The 18597-nt window shown below is 43.7% G+C and overlaps 1 protein-coding gene across 3 annotated transcripts in view; it reads left to right on the top strand.

Moving 5' to 3' along the window:
- RAP1A (RAP1A, member of RAS oncogene family) overlaps nucleotides 1–18597 on the top strand; it is a 155957-nt gene that overhangs the window by 114259 nt on the left and 23101 nt on the right. For all 3 annotated transcript variants that reach the window (XM_060231233.1, XM_060231231.1, XM_060231232.1), the window contains 3 exons: nucleotides 11318–11401; nucleotides 17126–17194; nucleotides 17993–18049. In XM_060231233.1, the coding sequence (XP_060087216.1) occupies nucleotides 11345–11401; nucleotides 17126–17194; nucleotides 17993–18049 (183 nt within the window). In that variant the 5' untranslated portion in view covers nucleotides 11318–11344. The remainder of the gene's footprint in view (nucleotides 1–11317; nucleotides 11402–17125; nucleotides 17195–17992; nucleotides 18050–18597) is intronic.

The following is an 18597-nucleotide window of genomic DNA, read 5'->3' as shown; positions in this document are numbered from 1 at the left end:
ATGTTGAACAACATCAGGGAGAGCACTGCTCCCTGGGGCACCCCACAGTCCAGTGTGCGCCTCCGGGACCGTTCACTCCCGATAGCCACCCTCTGTCCCCGACCCAGGAGAAAGGAGGAAAGCCATTGCAAGGCCGACCCCTCAACCCCAATGTCGGCGAGGCGGCGCGTCAGTAGCCGATGGTCGAGTGTATCGAATGCAGCCGACAGATCTAACAGCCGACAGATTAGACAGACTCAGTACTGGGTCTGATGCTTTTTAATTCGTTCATTAATAATTTGGAGTTGGGAGTAAGCAGCAAAGTGGATGTTTGTGTATGACATGAACTTGTTCAGGGTGGTGAGAACCAGGGAGGATTGTGAGGCACTCAAAAAGGATCTGTTGAGATTGGGTGAGTGGGCATCAACATGGCAAATGAGGCTCATCATGGCCAAATGCAAAGTAATGTACATTGGGGCCAAAAATCCTAGCTATACTTACATGCTGATGGGGTCCAAACAGGCAGAGACTGACCAAGAGAGAGATCTTGGAGTCATGGTAGATAACTCACTGAGAATGTTGAGACAGTGTGTGACTGCAAGAAAAAAGGTCAACTCTATGCTGGGGATTATTAGGAAAGGAATTGAAAACAAAAGTATCATAATGCCTCTGTGTAAATCAATGGTATGGCCTCATTTGGAGTACTGTGTTCATTTCTGGTCACCACACCACAAAAAAGATATAGCATTGGAAAAAGTGCAGAAAGGGGCAACTAGAATTATTAAAGGGTTGGAACACTTTCTCTGTGAAGAAAGGTTAAAGCACTTGGAGCTCTTTAGCTTGGAGAAATGTCGACTGAGGGGTGACACATGATAGAGGTTTATAAGATTATGCATGGGATAGAGAAGGTAGATAAAGTACTTTTCTCCCTTTCTCACAATACAAGAACTTGTGGGCACTCCATGAAATTGCTGAGCAGTTGGGTTAGAACGGATTAAAGGAAGTACTTCTCCATCAAAAGAGCGCTTAACCCATGGAATTCACTGCTACAGGAGGTGGTGGCAGCTACAAGCATAGATAACTTCAAGAGGGGATTGGATAAACATATGGAGCAGAGGTCCATCAGTGGCTATTAGCCACAAGATATAGATGGAACTCTTTGTCTGGGGCAAGTGATGCTTCTAGTGTCCCGCTGGTGGATCTCCTGAAGGCACCTGAATTTTTTGGCCACTGTGTGACAGAGTGTTGGACTGGATGGGCTATTGACCTGATCCAACATGGCTTCTTGTGTTCTCACTCATTGAGAATAGGTCTATCAGTGGCTCCGAGCCATTGTGACTAAAGGGAACCTCTATGGTCAGAGGCAGTCAACCTTTGAATCATTGCCAGGAGGCAACATCAAGGAAAGGCATTGGCCTCTGTGCCTTGTTATTGGACCTCCAGGTGAATTTGTTAGCCACTGTTTGAGACATAATGCTGAACTAGGTGGACCACTGCTCTGATCCAACAGTCTCTTCTTATGTTATATAAGACTATAAAAGTAATAGGCTCATTGTCTTCACCCCCCTCCAGGCTCCAGTCAATTCTTGTGCTGCTCTTTGCTCTAGTGCAGACTATACATGCAATGAGAAATGTAAGAATTTCTAACGAATAATCGCATCCTTTAAAAATGTGTTAGTCCATTACAGTGAAAACAGTGTCTTGTGGCTCCTTTAAAAACTCAGATTCATATACTTCTGTGGACCAGAGCTCAGTTTGAATGTATACAGTGAGAGAGATGAAGGGGAAAATAGTTTTTGTTTGTAACAAATTAATTTTCAAGCAATGCAAAAATATTTTATTTTGATTTTTTAATTTATATCCCATGCTCCCTGCAAGCAGGCTCAGGGCTGGTCACAACAATAGCACTATAAAACAATTAAAAGCAGTTATAATAAATAGTTAAAACAATGAAAAACAAATAGCACAAAAAATAAGTAGTACAGCAGTCCCAAATGGCCATAAACTGAGGGACAATGAAGATCTTGTTAATATGAGCCATATACTGTTAGAGGACTTCACAAGGGAGGCTTAATAATTAGGATACATTTCACAGTACTATGCTAGCCCTAACTGCATCAAAATTGTATCAATGATCTAGTCCGTGTGAGTGTGACCCACTCCTGAAAAGAGCAGCTACTGTTGAATCAACACTCTAACTGTGTTTACAATTTACGGTGAACGTGCATACTGCCTATTTGTACTGTACACTTGGATTTTTCTTAATACATGGATTGAATAACTTTCATGTTACAGTCAACACATGTAACACACAGCTGAACCTGTGGTTTAAACCTCACATATCTCCAAGTACTGGTCCTCAGTTTCATTTCATAGAATCATAGACAATTTCTTTGGGGAACTTGGAATTCCCATATTTGCTAATTAATTTGGTTTCTGCGGGCTCATGCTGTTGAATGCTGCTTTAAGTTCTGGTTTAAGATAGATGAATAAACAAACTGCAAGAGCACATCTCACATTTCAAATCAATGTATATGGAATTGAAGGTACACTATCTATTTATTTATATTTGTATATTTATATCCCGCCCTCCTGTCGGGCTCAGGGCATGCAGTATAATGGAATTGGCTTTTCACCATGTATGTGCATTCTTAGATCCTGGTCAATTTCTGTTACCCCATCCTGGCTGCTCAAGTGCTCCACTAAGCTGACAAGCGTTTAAGTAAACTATTAGGTCCCTCAAAAATAATAAATAAATGCTGTTTTTCAGTAAATTTCTACCCTTTAGTATTTGTCTGAGTAGTCTTTAGCAATGTATGTTGATCAGTTTGAATTGGTGATATCTCCGCACATGCACAGTTTTGTGAAAACCTGCTACAAACTAGTTCAGCAGATGTTTGCAGCTGTTAAGCACAAACTGAACAGATGTAGTGATATTCTTGCATCTGATATTTTTGAACACGGTAAGCTCAATTGTCAGGTATATTTGTGGTGAAATCTGCTGCATCCCTTCCTCAAACACAGTTTCACTGTTCCTGCAGTAACTTAAAGCACAGGTCCCTTGGAGGTAAAATCTCAGGAAACTTTGCATGTGAGAATACATTTTCCTAAGCATTTTGGTATAAGAAATATGTTTGAAATTTGAGACTTGACTCTTATCTGAATCAGATCTTCTGATCTAAAAGACTCTTCTTAGCAAGTTGTGTAGTTTGTTTTGGTGTTCCCTCTATGTTCAAAGATTGTAGCCTGTAGAAGATGGTTTTAAAGAGTTGTGCCTCATCTTGTTGCCAGTTCTAGCTTGGGGAGTTCCTAGAGATTTAGCAGTGGTGCCTGGGAATGGTCAGTTTGGGAATGTGATGCCATAGAGAAGGTCACACTCTGAAGCTGCCATTTCCTCTAAAAGAACTGATCTCTGTAGTCTTGAAAATCAGTTGTAATTCCAGAAGAACTTCAGGTGCCACCTGGAGTTTAGTAACCATACCTTTTGCCCCCCCAAGTCGGAATAAAGAGACGGACACAATTAGATTGGTGAAACTATGGGCCACTTTATTAAATAACACAGCCAACGGCAAGGGCAACCGAACTGCGGCCAGGTCAGGGCCAGGGGTATCCTCAGACCGCTCCCCTGCCTTTTCAGCGGGCGAGAGACCTGGCCCCCCGGCCGGAGCTGTGAGCCACAGCTCCCGTTAGGCAGGCCCAGCAGGGAGGCTCGCACCAGAGGGCCCAAACACCAGACGCGAGTCTCAGCGAAAGGCAGCCATCCAATCGAGTCTCCAGGACAGTCTGCATTCACACACCTCGGGCCACACCAAAGGTTGATCCTGCCAGACCCCTAACTCCCCAAAAGGGGGAGGCTAACCGGTCCTCCCCAGGCCGCATGGTGCCATAAAACCCCGTAAAAACCTGCCACAACTAAGGCCAAGTCTCTACTTAGGGCTTAGCACCCACAGAAAGGCCCAAAGCCAACACAAGCCCTTGCAGCACATCCCTCAGGAAAAGCATATTACCCTTTCCCGAGAGATGCACCCCATCCCCTCTGTAGAGGTCGGGACATTCCTTAGAAATATCCGGATGGGGCAAATAGTGGCCCAACCACCCTCCAGAACCTTGCGAATCTCCTTATTTGCTCTGTAACGAGCCCTTTCTAACCCAGCTGGATTCCAGGCACTGCGCCACACCAAGTGCGGAATCATCTACCTGAAATCATCTCGGGCCTGCAAGATCAACGCCTTGCCCTTAATCAGCCCGAGATCATTCCCTCCCAGGTGAAAATCAATACCTGCGGAGGAGGGCCCAAACCCATGAAATAAAAAAGGGGGGGGGAGCAAGCCAGGCCACTGAAGACACCTGTGCCCCCGCCATTCAACCGTAACATATTTGCTGAGCCCCAGCTGAGAGCCAACAGCAGTTCTCCGAGCTTGACTGTGCCCGCAGATGAGAACTCTGCTCCTCCGGCCAGGAACAACAGCATCTAAAAGGAAAAACAGACAAGTTATAAAACCTGAACTTAAACTACCCCCCCCCCCCGGCCCCTAATAAAAAACTACCAGCGGAGCGAAGGGTGAACAGAACTTTTGTAAGCCTTAGACTGCCAACGGCCAAGGCTGAATGGACGAAGTAGGATAACCCAGGGCAGCAGCCGTAGAGGCCGCGCCAATTCTAAGAAAATGGCTACAAAACCTCACTCCAAATAACCCCAAAATTGATGTCTTGCCAGAGGGCTACCCTCAAAATGGCAGAACAACAACCCCTTGCAACCTCAGAGCTACCTTACCCCCTGATAACTTAACATCCCTACCTGAAACTAAAACTTTTAACAAATATAAACTGTCCCCCTTACGTGGGTACCTGCAAAGCCATTCCTCAAGAGGACCCACCTTCATTGGGCTGAGGCCTTTCTCCAGATTGAGAAGGCCCCCCCCCCCCGATCCTTTCTGACCCTTGCGCGGCCGGACTCTCGGGCAGTTGTTGAAAGAGTGTGGGCTGGCGCACAGGGGGCATTCGTGCTTGAACTGGCAAGCTTTACGACTGCACGCCCCCTGGGCCCTAAACTCCCAGCAGAGCAAGCGGGGCTGAACCACCTGCCCCACAGCACTGCAGGAGGATACTGAAGCACCGGAAGGAGAAGAGGAATCCTTGGATACAAGGTGACCACTGTCGGATCGGTCCCCCAAATTGGGCCGAGCAGGTGACATCACCTGTAGCCACAACTGCTGGTGAATCCGATCCCAGAGAGTGAAGGGTACAAAGCGGCCCTTATCCTGAACTCCTGATCGTATTGGATCCAGGCCGGGCCGCTGAACATCGTATACCCCTTGTATATGATGTATATGATGTCCATATATTGAATCAACACAGCAGCCCGCCAGGGCTGCACACACGCTATCACTCTTGCATATATGAAAAACCCCGGAAGCCAATTGGCCCAGGTCCGATCAACCTTCCTCTTCCTCAGCTTCTCCTTTTCTTTCTCGTCCAGCTCCTCCTTGTCCTTCTTCTCCAATTCCCTAAATAAAAGGGAGAATACGTCCACGTATTCCCCTTTTAATATTTTTTCCCTCGTGGCAGGCAGCAGGTGATCTCCCAACGGTAAAGCCACTTCCCCAGAAGGCATAGCACTAAAGGGGACCACCCCGTAAGGAGATGGGAAACCCCAGCCTCCAGGCCAAGTCGCTGCTGACCCCTGCTGCCCCACCCCGGGCCAATTACCAAATGGACCAAACTGAGGAGCCCCTGCACAACCTAACGGCGCACCCGCCCCGCTAGAACCAGCAGACCCCCAAGCCCCTCAAGGCCACACCGGCCCAGTATGAGGCAAAGAGCCGACCCCCGACTTACCAGAAGGTAAAGCAGGCACCATTGCTGATCCGGTACCGCCCGCACCGAACGACGTGCCCACTCCAATATCAGAACCAGCAGGCCCCACAGCTCCTCCAGCAGCAACCACAGCAAGGCTAAAATGGCCACCAAGCCCCAGGGAGAAGTATAAGTACAAGCACCCCCGCACTTTTGCCAAATGGCCGCCTCTCAAAACGGCCGCCCCACCCTGCCGTTCACAGCAGACTTGGACAAATGGCCACCTAATCCCCTGACAGTATACAGGGCACTCAATATGAACTGCTCTTTCTAAACAGCACTGTCCCCCAGAGCCCCTGCAAAGGAAAACTCCCCCAGACCTAAGGAAACCCTGTAACCCACTGGATCCGAAAGTACTCAAGGGAAGCTCAAGGACTCAAAGTACTCAAGGGAAGCTCAGGGACTCAAACTGCTCAAAGGAATCCAATTCCTAAAGGGCCCACAACAACCCCTTCGCCTTCAAACTTTTTTTTTTTAAAATAATGCTCCCGCGACGCGCTCCGCTCCTCCCAGCCGATCCATGCAACGATCAACAAGCCTCCCGGCCGACACAGCCCTCGCACGCTAGGAGTGTGCAAACACGCTCCCAGCCCTTCCAAAGACGCCGAGAGGACTGCCTCGGCAACAGACGGGGCTTCAATACTAACATTGAAGCCCCCGCCCCCTCGGGACGCACTCAAAGCGCGCCAAAGCGTCCGCTCTCCCTCCAGGGGGGGGGAATTCCCCCTTTCGCCCCGCCGCGTTGCGGCGGGCTCCCGGAGGCTCAATTGTGGTACTTAATGGCAAATACACCCATTGGCAGGAAAGATTAGCTGGCTATTGTAAATGAATTTCCTGGGCTGGGAAGTTGGAGGGAAATGTGTAATGATTACTATGCATTTTATAAAGAAGGCCTGCAACTTGCTTTGTGACTCTGGTGTTCACTTTTGGATTGTTTTGTGTTTGTGTGTGCGCACACCTGGAAATCATGATGACCTCTGGTGACTGACTCCTACAGGGGACATGGAGGATATTCAGAGAGGTGGCTGAAGAGAACCTGTCCCTCCCCTGGGCTCTGGTATTTCAAGAGGGGTCTCCCATCCAAGTACTTGCAGAGTCAATCCTGCTTATGAGATCAGGCTTGCCTTGGGCTATCCAGGTCAGGGTCAAGTTGGTGTTATCTTTGTGTGTGTGAATCATTTCTTTGGAGCCTTAATTGGGATGCTTGAAGATCCATCTCTTCTGGTATGAGCATGGACAGCAATTGTGCTGTCCCCAACCACATTTCTGGTGGTTGCCATGGAGCCGTTGGATTAAGGCAGGGCTCATCATTATTACACTATCATATGCATCATATGGGTTGCAAATCAGAATTTTTATGAAGCTGGAGAGAGGCTACTTGTTATAGTTCAAAACATTTGAGACCAGGGGTGCTATTTGCTAAATTTGCTGGCTGTTTTAAATTTTCTGCTGCTTTTTTTCTTTTAAATAGCTTCCCCCCCCCACCCCCAGTTACTGGTGCTGAATACAATGTGTTTGGAAGAAAGTTTATACATATTTTAAATATATAAATACCACCGGGATGAAGTAAGGGTTCCACTCAGATGGTCTAAGGCAGGGGTGGCCAATGGTAGCTCTCCAGATGTTTTTTTGCCTACAATTCCCATCAGCCCCAGCCATTGGCCATGCTGGCTGGGGCTGATGGGAGTTGTAGGCAAAAAACATCTGGAGAGCTACCGTTGGCCACCCCTGATCTAAGGGGACATCTAAGTTCTGTTGAAGATGCAGCCATACATAAACAAGCTTTAGTGATAACTCTTCATGTTACTTGAAGAAACACTCAGGGTAGTCCTTTCTTTGTGCTCTTTCCAGAAATAACCATGCTAGAAAGAAGTATATATTGTTGTCAGTGTGTCAGGTTCTTAGTGGTTAGTTTCAGACTGTGATCGGGTAGATGCAGTTTCAAACGGTTTATCTGTTAAGGTTTATCACTACTATTGCTTATTGCTTTGATTGTGGACATGGTTTCTTGTACATGAATGCTAATTCCTGCTTCTACATGTGGCCACTTTTGGTTGCATGGAGTAGGGTCACAGCAGCTAAAAATTGTTTGTGTGTATATATATATGTAAGAACGATATATGTGCCTATATGTTCTTACAGAGGTAAAGCAATAGTTTTCACATTGCTCTTCAGGGAATACCAACAAATGTAGGAGTTATGTAGCAGAAGCTCGTAAATCTTGTAGTAATGTTAAACTGAATGTCTCTGAAAGAACTTGTCTGCTCTAATCCTATCGTTTTTGCTTTTCTCAATCCTTACTTGGGAGCAAAGCTATCTTGGAGAGCGGCTGAAAAGATAATTAACAAGTGATGTCATAGCCTGGCCAGGCTTAGTTGTTGGGGCAGTAAAGGCTGTCTTATAACGTAAACAGGGTTAAAATTATTTATCATTGGTTTTGTCATTTTCCTTATTTGTCAAGTAATCTTGAAGAGAATAAAAGGTTTTCTGGTACAGTGTAGTGAGTGCAAAGATTTCCATAAAAAGGCACAGGCATTGCTTTGAGAAGCAGAAAGGTTTTTGAGTTGGCAATGGTAAGTGAGGCCTGACCTTTTACAGAGAGAAAATATTGACCTAAATCATTCCGTATTGGGGATGGGAAAGCAATCTCTGCCTCTTGCAGCTAACCACTATAATTTTCCTGCTTAATTGTGCATACTTCTGTGCAATTGAGTGTGGAAAAAAAATAAATTGCATAAGCAAGCTTTAATGTGTTTTGAGAGCAGGGTTTTATGGGGGGCCTCTTTCTCCAAACTTAAAATGTTTGTCTAGCTTCTTAATGTGTCCTTGCTATTGCAAAGTTTTACTTCCAAGAATTGAGATGGGTACCAAATGATTTCAAATAATGGAAAATGGTTTTCTTTTTAATGTTCTCAGTAAAGAAAAGGGTCTGCTCACCTACCAGTGTATATGGGGCCACATTATGACTAGGGATGGACACGAACCTCATCACAAACCTAAATTTGTCAAAAAAATTGCCCGGTATATGGTTTGTGAGCCATAGCTCTTGTGATCATGTCTCCCACAAACCCCTCACAAACTGCCATGTTTTTAATCAAAGTTTCTGTGGTTCGTTTCAGTGGTTCATGAGGCAGACACACTGGTACTGATCAATTAATTGTCTGATCAGTTAACTGGTGATGATCGATTAATTGGGGTGGGGGAAGGACTTCTGCAACCCTTTTGCATCCCTGGAAACATCCCTGCAACCCTTTTGCATCCCTGGTTAAACTCCAGAGTTTAACCGGCAGTGCTGGCTGCCAACAAGAGAGCTCCCCTTCTGCTCTATGGGAGCAGAATGGATATATATTTCCAGCTCACATGCAACTGTTTTTACTTGGCAGCAGGTAATCAGGAAGAGAGGGAAGGGAACTGGAAGACATTCTTCAGTACTGTGAACAGTGAGGGGTTGGGGCTGTCTGGTGTTAACTCAAGGCTCTGAGGCACCTGTCCTGCTAAAGCCTTTCATGAGAGCCAGTTTGGTGTAGTGGTTAAGTACATGGACTCTTATCTGGGAGAACCAGGTTTGATTCCCCACTTCTCCACATACACCTGCTGATATGACCTTGGGTCAACCACAAGTTCTCTCAAAGCTGTTCTGCATAAAAGCAGTTCAGGGAGAGCTTTCTCAGCCCCACCTACCTCACAGGGTGTCTGTTGTGGGGAGAGGAAGGGAAACGAGATTGCAAGCTGCTCTGAGACTCCTTTGGCTAGGTGAAGGATAGGATATAAATCCAATCTCTTTTTCTTCAGGTGGACTTAGCCAGTCGGTTCCTTAACTGAGGACCCACCCACTCCTCCTCAGTGGTATTTTTGAACCTGTTCCTGTCTGGGCTGGTGTCTGGTAGGCTCAAGGGTCCCACTCACCATCTGTCTGCTCAAGCTTGTGGAGGGGGAAGGTGTTTGGCACACTCCTCCTGAATTTGCAGCTGTGATTTCCCTATCAAGCCCTTTTCTGGGGCCACCTGCTTTGGGGGGCCATTACTCATCCCTCACAGCCAATCCTCACCAAACTTGGAAGGCTGTAGAGAGGTAGCCCAAGGAGGGTGATTTGATTATTTGGTTTTGCCATCCATTCTGCTTTCATTATGCCCTTCATTATGCTTTTTACTGCCTATCCCTCATCAGCACTGTCCTTTTCATTCTTGAAGTGCAGTCCTGGATCAATTTATTTTTCAAATCTTTTGGATATTTTGGTAATGTGAATATTGAAATCAATAAAGAATTCAATTTTTCGTATTCAGTCTGAATTCATGTAGTCCTTGGTGATACAGTGACTTTGACTGTCTTCCTAACTTCACCGCTCCTGTATCTGATGGTGATATGCATGAAGTTCTAGGTTCAGTCCCTGGTACCTCTAGTGGGTTATGAGAGGCCTAGGACTCAAGACATAGTAGATTGTGCTGGACTAATCAGACCTGTGGTATGATTCATTGTAAAGTGGTTTATGTTCACCTCCGAAACATGGAGAAAAAATGGATGGTTGTTGATTTTTATATGGTACATGCTGAATTGTCACTGAGCATATCCAGTTAATGTTCCTGAGCCAGTTTGGTGTAGTGGTTAAGTGTGCAGACTCTTATCTGGGAGAACTGGGTTTGATTGCCAACTCCTCCACAAGTCTGCTGGAGTGACCTTGGGTAAGTCATAATTCTGTCTGAGCTGTTCTCTCGAGCAGTTTCTGTCAGAGTTCACTGAGCTCCATTTATCTCACAAGGTGTCCATTGTAGGGAGGGGAAGGAGAGGGAGATTGTAAACTGCTTGTAGACGCCAAGTGAAGGGCAGGGTCTAAATCCAATCTCCAATTTTCAAACTGGTTTCTAACTTTGATTTGAATCAAATTACAGTTTCTGTTAATACTAGTGTAGACACAATGCTGCGTTGTTGCTTGATCCCAAAATGGAAGTGGAGTGTGAGGAAGCTTGGTTTTAACCTTTTGACTTTTTGGAAATATTATCTTTGACTAGGCTAGTTTGGTAAACTAGTTAGTGAGGCTGTGGCTGTGTGGTACAACATCTACTTTGTGTGCAGAAGGTCCCAATTTCAGTTCCCAGTATCTCGAATCAAAAACATCAAATAGGAGGTAATGTAGAAAATATCTGCCTGAGACAAGACCCTGGAGAACTGCTGCCAGTTAGAGTAGAGAATATTGGCCTTGCTAGACCAATGGTCTGAATACAGTACAGTTTTCTGTGTGAAAATTGCTGCAGGGAGACTTGAAGGCCTGACTTCAAATTTAGGTCTAGGACAGACAATTCTGCCTGGAAGAATAATTGTCCGCTTAAACTGATGTCTTTTCTGATCAATCATGTAGGTTTAAGGATAGCCTTTATAGGAATGTGGTTATGCAGCAGTTTGGGGAAATGCATGGTATAGTTAGTAACTGTTCTCATGATGATTTCATATGGAAAGATTTTAACTTTGCTTTCCATCTCTTTTTCAGCCTGTCAGTATTTGAACAGACCACATCATGCGTGAGTACAAGCTAGTGGTCCTCGGCTCAGGCGGCGTGGGGAAATCTGCGTTGGTGAGTCACATCTTCAGAGAGAATTTCTGAACTGTCCTGTCAACAAAAGCATTTTTAAAATCCCAAACCTGGCAATATTCCAAGCACCCTTTAATGAACTCTGTGGTTCTTAGATAAGAGACAGGTATGGGAGTAGGACTTCAATTTTTCAAGTATGGGAATTCTTAAACGGTGAAAAACTCACTTTCTGCAATCAGCCTGGGATTTTGAACATGTAGAACAGGGACAGCCAACTTCTGTATTCATGGGTACCCGTCTATTCTCCAAACATTTGTTTGCAGAATGAAACTTTAAACATATGTAGATGCATTTCCCAATTAGTAGTTAGATTCCCTCTGTAAAGTTAGTGCTTTCTACTTGTAAGGGCTATCACTGCTACATGGCATATGTGCTCACAAGTACACCGGAAATTAAAGAGATTCCAAAGCTACTGGAAATATCTTCCCCCCCCCAACCAGGGAAATGGTGGTTTTCAGGTAGTGAACAACATTGGCCTGAGGTTTGTTTCAGGTTCAGAGGCTATCAGTTCACTATCTCTGCTGTGACCAGTTTGCCAGTGTTTGCTATATTCACACTTTTTACAAAACGTTTAATTTTATTTCTCTTTTTACCACCCACAAGAAGTGTTAGGTTGGGATTTATACAGAAGTGGCAGTGGGGTAGGGTGGATTTTGGCTATGGAGGAAGATAAATGGGATGCCATGAAAAGACAGGTCATGTACTGATAAGCTTCCTTCACAGTTGGCCTTCTTTTCTCATTTGAGTTTCACTATGTGCTGTAGACAGGCCCGGCGCTAGGGTTTCCTGCGCCCCAGGTCGAACCCTGCTCCTCCACCTGCCCTGGAGTATATCCGCGTGTACTTTGCATGCACACCAATGATGTCATGTTACATGTGCCTCTCCCCCCACCCCCCCGGCTTCGCTGAGGTCTCCTGAGCCTTGGGAGGCCTTGGTGAAGTCTGGAAGGCAGCGTGCATGCTCAGAGCCCAGCTCTGAGTGTGTGCGCTGCCATGCCTCCTCCCCGACTTCGCTGAGATCTCCCAAGCTTCAGGAGACCTTGGTGAAGTCCAGAAGCCAGTGCACATGTTCAGAGCCTTGGGAGGCCTCAGCGAAGTCCAGAAGGCAGCGGGCGTGGGAGAGGGGGTGCCTCATGACACCCCTAGGCCAGGCAGCCCTAGGTAGCCGCCTACTTGGCTTCCTCCCATGTGCCAGCCCTGGCTGTAGAAAGGTTCGATATTTAGCATTCTATAAGGATTATCACTTTCTCTTGTAAACTATATTCCATTCTCTATTGTGTGGTTGCAGCCTGACAAACTGCTGGAATCCTTGCTTGTGCTCAGACTAGTAGTATCCAAGATTCTGAACCTGCGTTGTTGTTGGAAGGTTAAAAATACCATACTTTAGATTCTGGTAAACACTGTGGTGGTTTTAAATTAGAAGTCTTAAAATGACTATTCCCCCATGTTTGTTCTCTTCCTGTTTAAACGACAGCTAAATCTCCTAGAATAAATTAGGAGTGTGAAGAGCTGATCTTGGAGGGCAAAGAATTGTAGGTGGTGTGATGGGTGTGAGGTAGTTATGGCATTTGCTGGTTGATGAGTTGTTCTCTTTGACATTAAAATTAGGCCATCAGACTAAAGATAGGCAGGATAGTTGCCCACACTGCTTTAGAGGAATAAAATGGAGAAAAAGGAAAAACTTATACCCAAAAGAGTGTGTACTTTTTAGTGGCATGGACTAAGCTTGTGAACTTGGAGCCGGTTAGGCTTGGAGATGCTGTTAGATTTGGAGATGTTGTGTGTTCCTGCATAAGGCACTATCATTCACTATTACAGAAATGATAGTGATTAGGGTTGCCAGCCAGCAGCCAGCATTGAGCAGGAGATTGTGGACTAGGGTCCCATCATAATGATAGCTTGACATCATTTCTGGGGCAGACTTGAATGTGGTGTCATGCTTGTCAGTGTGATGCTCTTGTATTTACTGGAAATTCTCTGGGGTTATTCTGGCTCATTATTTTTCCCTTTGCTGCCCTAATGAGTGGTATGTGTGTGGGGGGACTGGGGGCTGTCACAGCCCTGATAGTGACCTGCTTCACAGAGATTAAATAATAGCCTGAAATATACTTGAGTTTTTAAAATGTTCTGCCCTGGTTTTAAAACAGTCTTTTCTTGCAGCTCAAGGCAGGTTAAAAATCCCAATTTAAACATGCAAAACCCCCAGTAAAACCACAAATTACATCCCCTTGGAAATGCCTGTAGTCTACATCCCATAAAAAAGCCAATGTAGATGTTTTAAGACCATCGTGTTCCTGTCTGCTGATGACAATTGGGCTCTGCTGCATTATGAAGCAGTTGCAAACTCTAGGTTGCTTTCAAGGGTAGCCCCGCACTACAGTAGTCCAACCATAAGGTTACTAAAAATGGATTATCTTTTATGTAGAAATAGATATAAAAGTAGTAAACACTGAAGATAGATGCAGTTGATTTTTATGTTTCTGTGATACTGGGACAAAGTGCTAACGTAAATTAAACTTATCTCTACTTGGTACATCTGAAGTAGGATCTTGCCTAGGAAAATGCAGCTAGTCTGAGCATAAATTGATCTTTAGGTGATAACGATCTCCAATGTGGTAGTGGACTAGGATCATGGAAACCTAGGTTTGAATCCCCACTCTGCCATGCAAGCTTGCTGGATGACATTGGAACAGTCAAACACTCAAGCTAACCTACCATACCGGGTTGTTGTAAGACTAAAATGGAAGTGAGGAGTCAATATAAGTCACTTTGAATCTTTGGTGGGGAGAAAGATAGGACATGAATGAAGTAAATTTTCTTTTCTCTTGTAAAAGTTTGCTTTTAGGAGTTTGATGTAACTCATATTGCACATCCTGTCACAAAAGCCTATGAAATACAGAGTGGTCTGAGCTGTTAAATAGAAGAAGAGGAAGTTGGATTTATACCCCACCCTTCACTCAAAGTCTCAGAGTGGCTTACAATCTCCTTTCCCTTCCCCTCCCCACAACAGACACCCTGTAAGGTTGGTGGGGCTAAGAGAGTTCTCTGAGAGAGTTATAACTGGCCCAAAGTCACTCCAACTGTTCTCCCAGATTAGAGTCCATGCTCTTAACCACTATACTAGACTGGATTTGAATTTGCATTTGTGTGCTGTAGGGTTGTGTGGGGCAGGGTCTTAGAAATCACTTCTACAGCTCTGCCCCTCTCTGTCCTTAAAAATCTTAATTAAAAACTGTGAGCTAGTTTTTGGTAACCTTTTAAGCACTTGCACATCACTTCTTTCAACAAATTACATTTTCTAGTATTAACAGAAGATTTAACTGAGAATCATGACTTTCAACATCTAATCTCTGTGACATATTTTGATCAAAATTGAGACCATTGTACTCATTATTAACCTTATTGGCAGCTGGAAGTTTTTGGACTCTCTCTTATGAAAATAAATCCTGAGATGATAATGAGTTTACATTGTGATGCTGTCTCAGCAGGTGCCTTGCTCTTCCTTAATGATAGTGTAGGTTGAGTTAAGATGGCATAATAAATTTCTTGAGAGCATCTCTCCTCCTTCAGTTTCAGGAAAGAAAATTGTTTTCTATCTGGTTAAAAAAACCATTGAAGCATTTAGCACTCTCCAAAATACAATGAGGCCTATTTCAGTTCACTGGACTCTCAAAATCTGAAACCACTTATTTAGGAGCATTAGTGCTTACGTTTGTTGTCATCTTGAGAGAAATCCAAGCTCTGACCCTGAACAAAATACAGTTGTTCTTAAAGACTTCTAAGAGCTGGTAGTTAGAATAGCTGTTTATGTGAGTCATTGTAGAAAAGGATATATATACACATACATATAATAGTGAGCTTATATCTACTGAATGTTTAACTGTTAAAAATATAGAATATCTATTTTATAAGAATTATTAGCATATGTGCACATTGCCCTCCCAGGAGGGATAAGATGTCCCCAAGAAAACTGTTCAAGACTATTCAGTAGGAGCTGGAAGACTATGTTCAAACCTTTTTGTTCCCCTTGACTTGGTTGGTGGCCTTCAGCAAGTTGTTTTTTCTCCAGGTTTCTCTTTGGTAAAGGAGTAGTAGATTAAGACCAACAAAGTTTTATTCAAGGTATGAGCTTTCGTGTTCACGCATACTAAGCATCCTGTGAGGCTGAAAGAAAATAGGATTCTTACAATAGAACTCTCTGAACATGAAAGATGAAATATATTTTATATTTAATAAAAACATTTTTATTCTGACTTGCCATCCAAATTAAAGAACTCAAGGCAGCTGACAGTTAAACCCTTGTTTTAGTTGGAGATTCATAAATATAAAATAAGAAGTACATATTTAAACCAAACACACAAGCAGGAAAGAATGCTAACCAAAACAGAAACTAACCACCTCCTGATAGGAGACAAGGATAGAGGGGAACAGACAGATCTCCCCAAGGAAGGAATTCCTTCATTTTGGCAACACAGCCTTTCTCAGTTTGTCACCCACCTGGCCTCAGAAATATACACCCTTTTGACTTCAGGGCCATATGCACTGTAGATTTTTCTCTCTGAAAAAGTTATAGAAATGAGTTATAATTAATCAACCAGGAATCTGAAGCCTGGTATCCATGTTCAGTTACAAATCCAGGTTCTTGGTCAGAACTGAATTCATAGTCAGAAGTTAACAAATACACCCACCTCTAGTCAGCACACCTTCAAATCTGGCTTAGGTAAGCTTGGTGTGAAGAAAGAAGATCCCCCTGCTCCTGGTAGAGTGGGGTGGAGATTGTCCATGATGTCACACCAAGCCTCTGTACCATTCAGAACCACCCAGTGAATAATCTCTAAATGACATTTTAATGAGATTTAGACCTATCCTACAAAGATTGGGGAGGGGGGGGGGGCGCTGTGGAGAACAAGGATTATTAGCTGTCTACCAAAGCCAACCAAAATTTGTGGACTCCTGCATATAGTAACTTCATTTCTCAGTGTGTGAGCCCTGGTCCTCAGTAGGTAGTTTAATGGTCACATTTAGCCCATCTTGTATCTATGATTTGACGTCTCTTAGTAATTGCAAGAAGCAAACCTATAATGATTCCACTGGCTACAAAGACCCTTAGTCGTGGCGTGATTCTTGAAACTTACATTTGTACATGCATGCACAGCTTTTAAAACAGACACTGTATTTGTGAGCTTTGGTTGTTTATGATGGGGAGCATATAAACTATATAGTGATGGGGAGGTGATTGCACTGCACATGTACAGTAACACACATAGGGTGATGGGCTGTTCTAGGAATTTGTGAGCAACAGTTATGCAGGAAAAGTGGTGCTCTCCACATAGCATGAAAATCATGTAAAAATGCCAAAGACCTCAAAATCTTCTTCCTAGTTGGCTTGTCAGATATATCTGTTAGACTGGTTACACACATAATAGGAAAGAAGTTGTTTTCGGCATGAAGTTAGAAATGCCTTGATGGTTTTCATTTCTTATATAGGACCTAAGTACTTGAAGTAGACTTCTGCATCTTAAAACTGTGTTAATATTGTTGATCCTCCAGCACTGCTGAGTTGGTCAATGGCTTGTAAATGAGACTAAGAGAAATAAAACCAAAGCTCTCTGCTCCATAACACTTCTACCCAGTTTGGCTTGTTAAATAACAGTATTTGTAGGCAATTGACTGAATTGTCTCTCTGTGTGTCCTTTTCCCTCTCCAGACTGTACAGTTTGTTCAGGGAATTTTTGTTGAAAAGTATGACCCTACAATAGAAGACTCCTACAGAAAGGTAAAGTATGAAGCAGTGTTTTCTCCACCAGCTATCAGATTGTAACTTTAGCAGAGCACAGTATAATTCTGCTAGACCAGCATTTTGTTTTAGCCAAGGCTGCTACCTATATAAAGAACTTCCATGTGCTGAGTTAGCTTTCCAGCAATACATGGCAAATGCAGATGTTGCACTGGCATGCTAACACAGTGTTGTGCATAGGTTGGACATGGGCAAAATCACACAGCTAAGCTCTTTTGTTTCAGTAGTATCATGCCTAAATAAGGGCTTTGGGATTCATTTTACGCTCAGGGGCAGACTTCTTGGCCATCTCATCACTGTTATAACCAGTGCCTCTGCAAACCAGTGCCCTCTGCCTGGGAAATTTTTCAACCCAGTATCCTATAGCTTATGCCAAGGTTATTAAAATATAATTTCTGTTACTGTATATAATTTCTATTGGGGGAGGTATTTGTGAAATTCCTGCATTGTTCAGGGGGTTGGACTAGATGATCCTTGAGGCCTCTTCCATGATTCTGTTATTTTATGACCCTAGCCTCCATTTTTCTTGGGGGCGTTTTTTAGCCTACAGTGGGTCAAAATAAAAAATCCTCCTCTTCAAATCTTGATGTGAAATATAAATGATGCATATACCTTCTATGAATTCTTCAGCTGTCTGTGTTCCCATGCAGTTGTAAATACTCAGAAAACTCTGAAAAGTCTCAAAATAGTCAGGACTGCAAGCAAGATCTGAATTATCACATGTCAATCTAGAGCTTTAAGGCTTTAATGCTATTTGTCTCCATTCCCTCCCCCCAGCAAGTGGAAGTAGACTGTCAACAATGTATGCTTGAAATCCTCGATACAGCAGGAACAGTAAGTGAGATCTATGTTTGGGAGAGCTGTAAGATTGCAGACAATAACTTTTGATTGTAAGGTCTTGGATGCAGGGACCTGATGCTTACATTACCATGTGAAATGCCATTTTTGCTACTGATAAGCAAGCTATAAATAATGATCACTTATACAACTACTTCTTTATTCTACCATGTCTGTCTTTATTTAAAAAGAATGGATTGAAGTTTCACTTTGTTGTGATTTCTGTTCAACATATTCAGTTTCAATAAGATTTTTCCATTAGAGTTTATTTGCATCATCAGGATTCCAAAATTCTAACAAACCTTCTTAAATACTTTGCTTTAAGGTTATCTAGTTGTGTGTGTATATGTATGCGCAGATTGTGCCTGTTAAAAACCTACCTACACAGTTAACCCATAAGGTCAGAATATGAATCTACCATTTCTTGATGCCTGTTCATTAAAGCCAGTAGTGGTTTTTGCTTTTTTATTTTTAATGTCCTCAGATCCCTCTTGATCTAAGACTCCTTCACACCTTACATATTGAATGTGGAATGTATACCAGTT

Source organism: Heteronotia binoei, chromosome 2 (assembly GCF_032191835.1).
Source record: "Heteronotia binoei isolate CCM8104 ecotype False Entrance Well chromosome 2, APGP_CSIRO_Hbin_v1, whole genome shotgun sequence".
NCBI classification, from domain to species: Eukaryota; Metazoa; Chordata; class Lepidosauria; order Squamata; family Gekkonidae; genus Heteronotia; species Heteronotia binoei.
The sequence above is the reverse complement of the archived record's forward strand: the minus strand, read 5'-3'. Positions and strand labels throughout refer to the sequence as shown.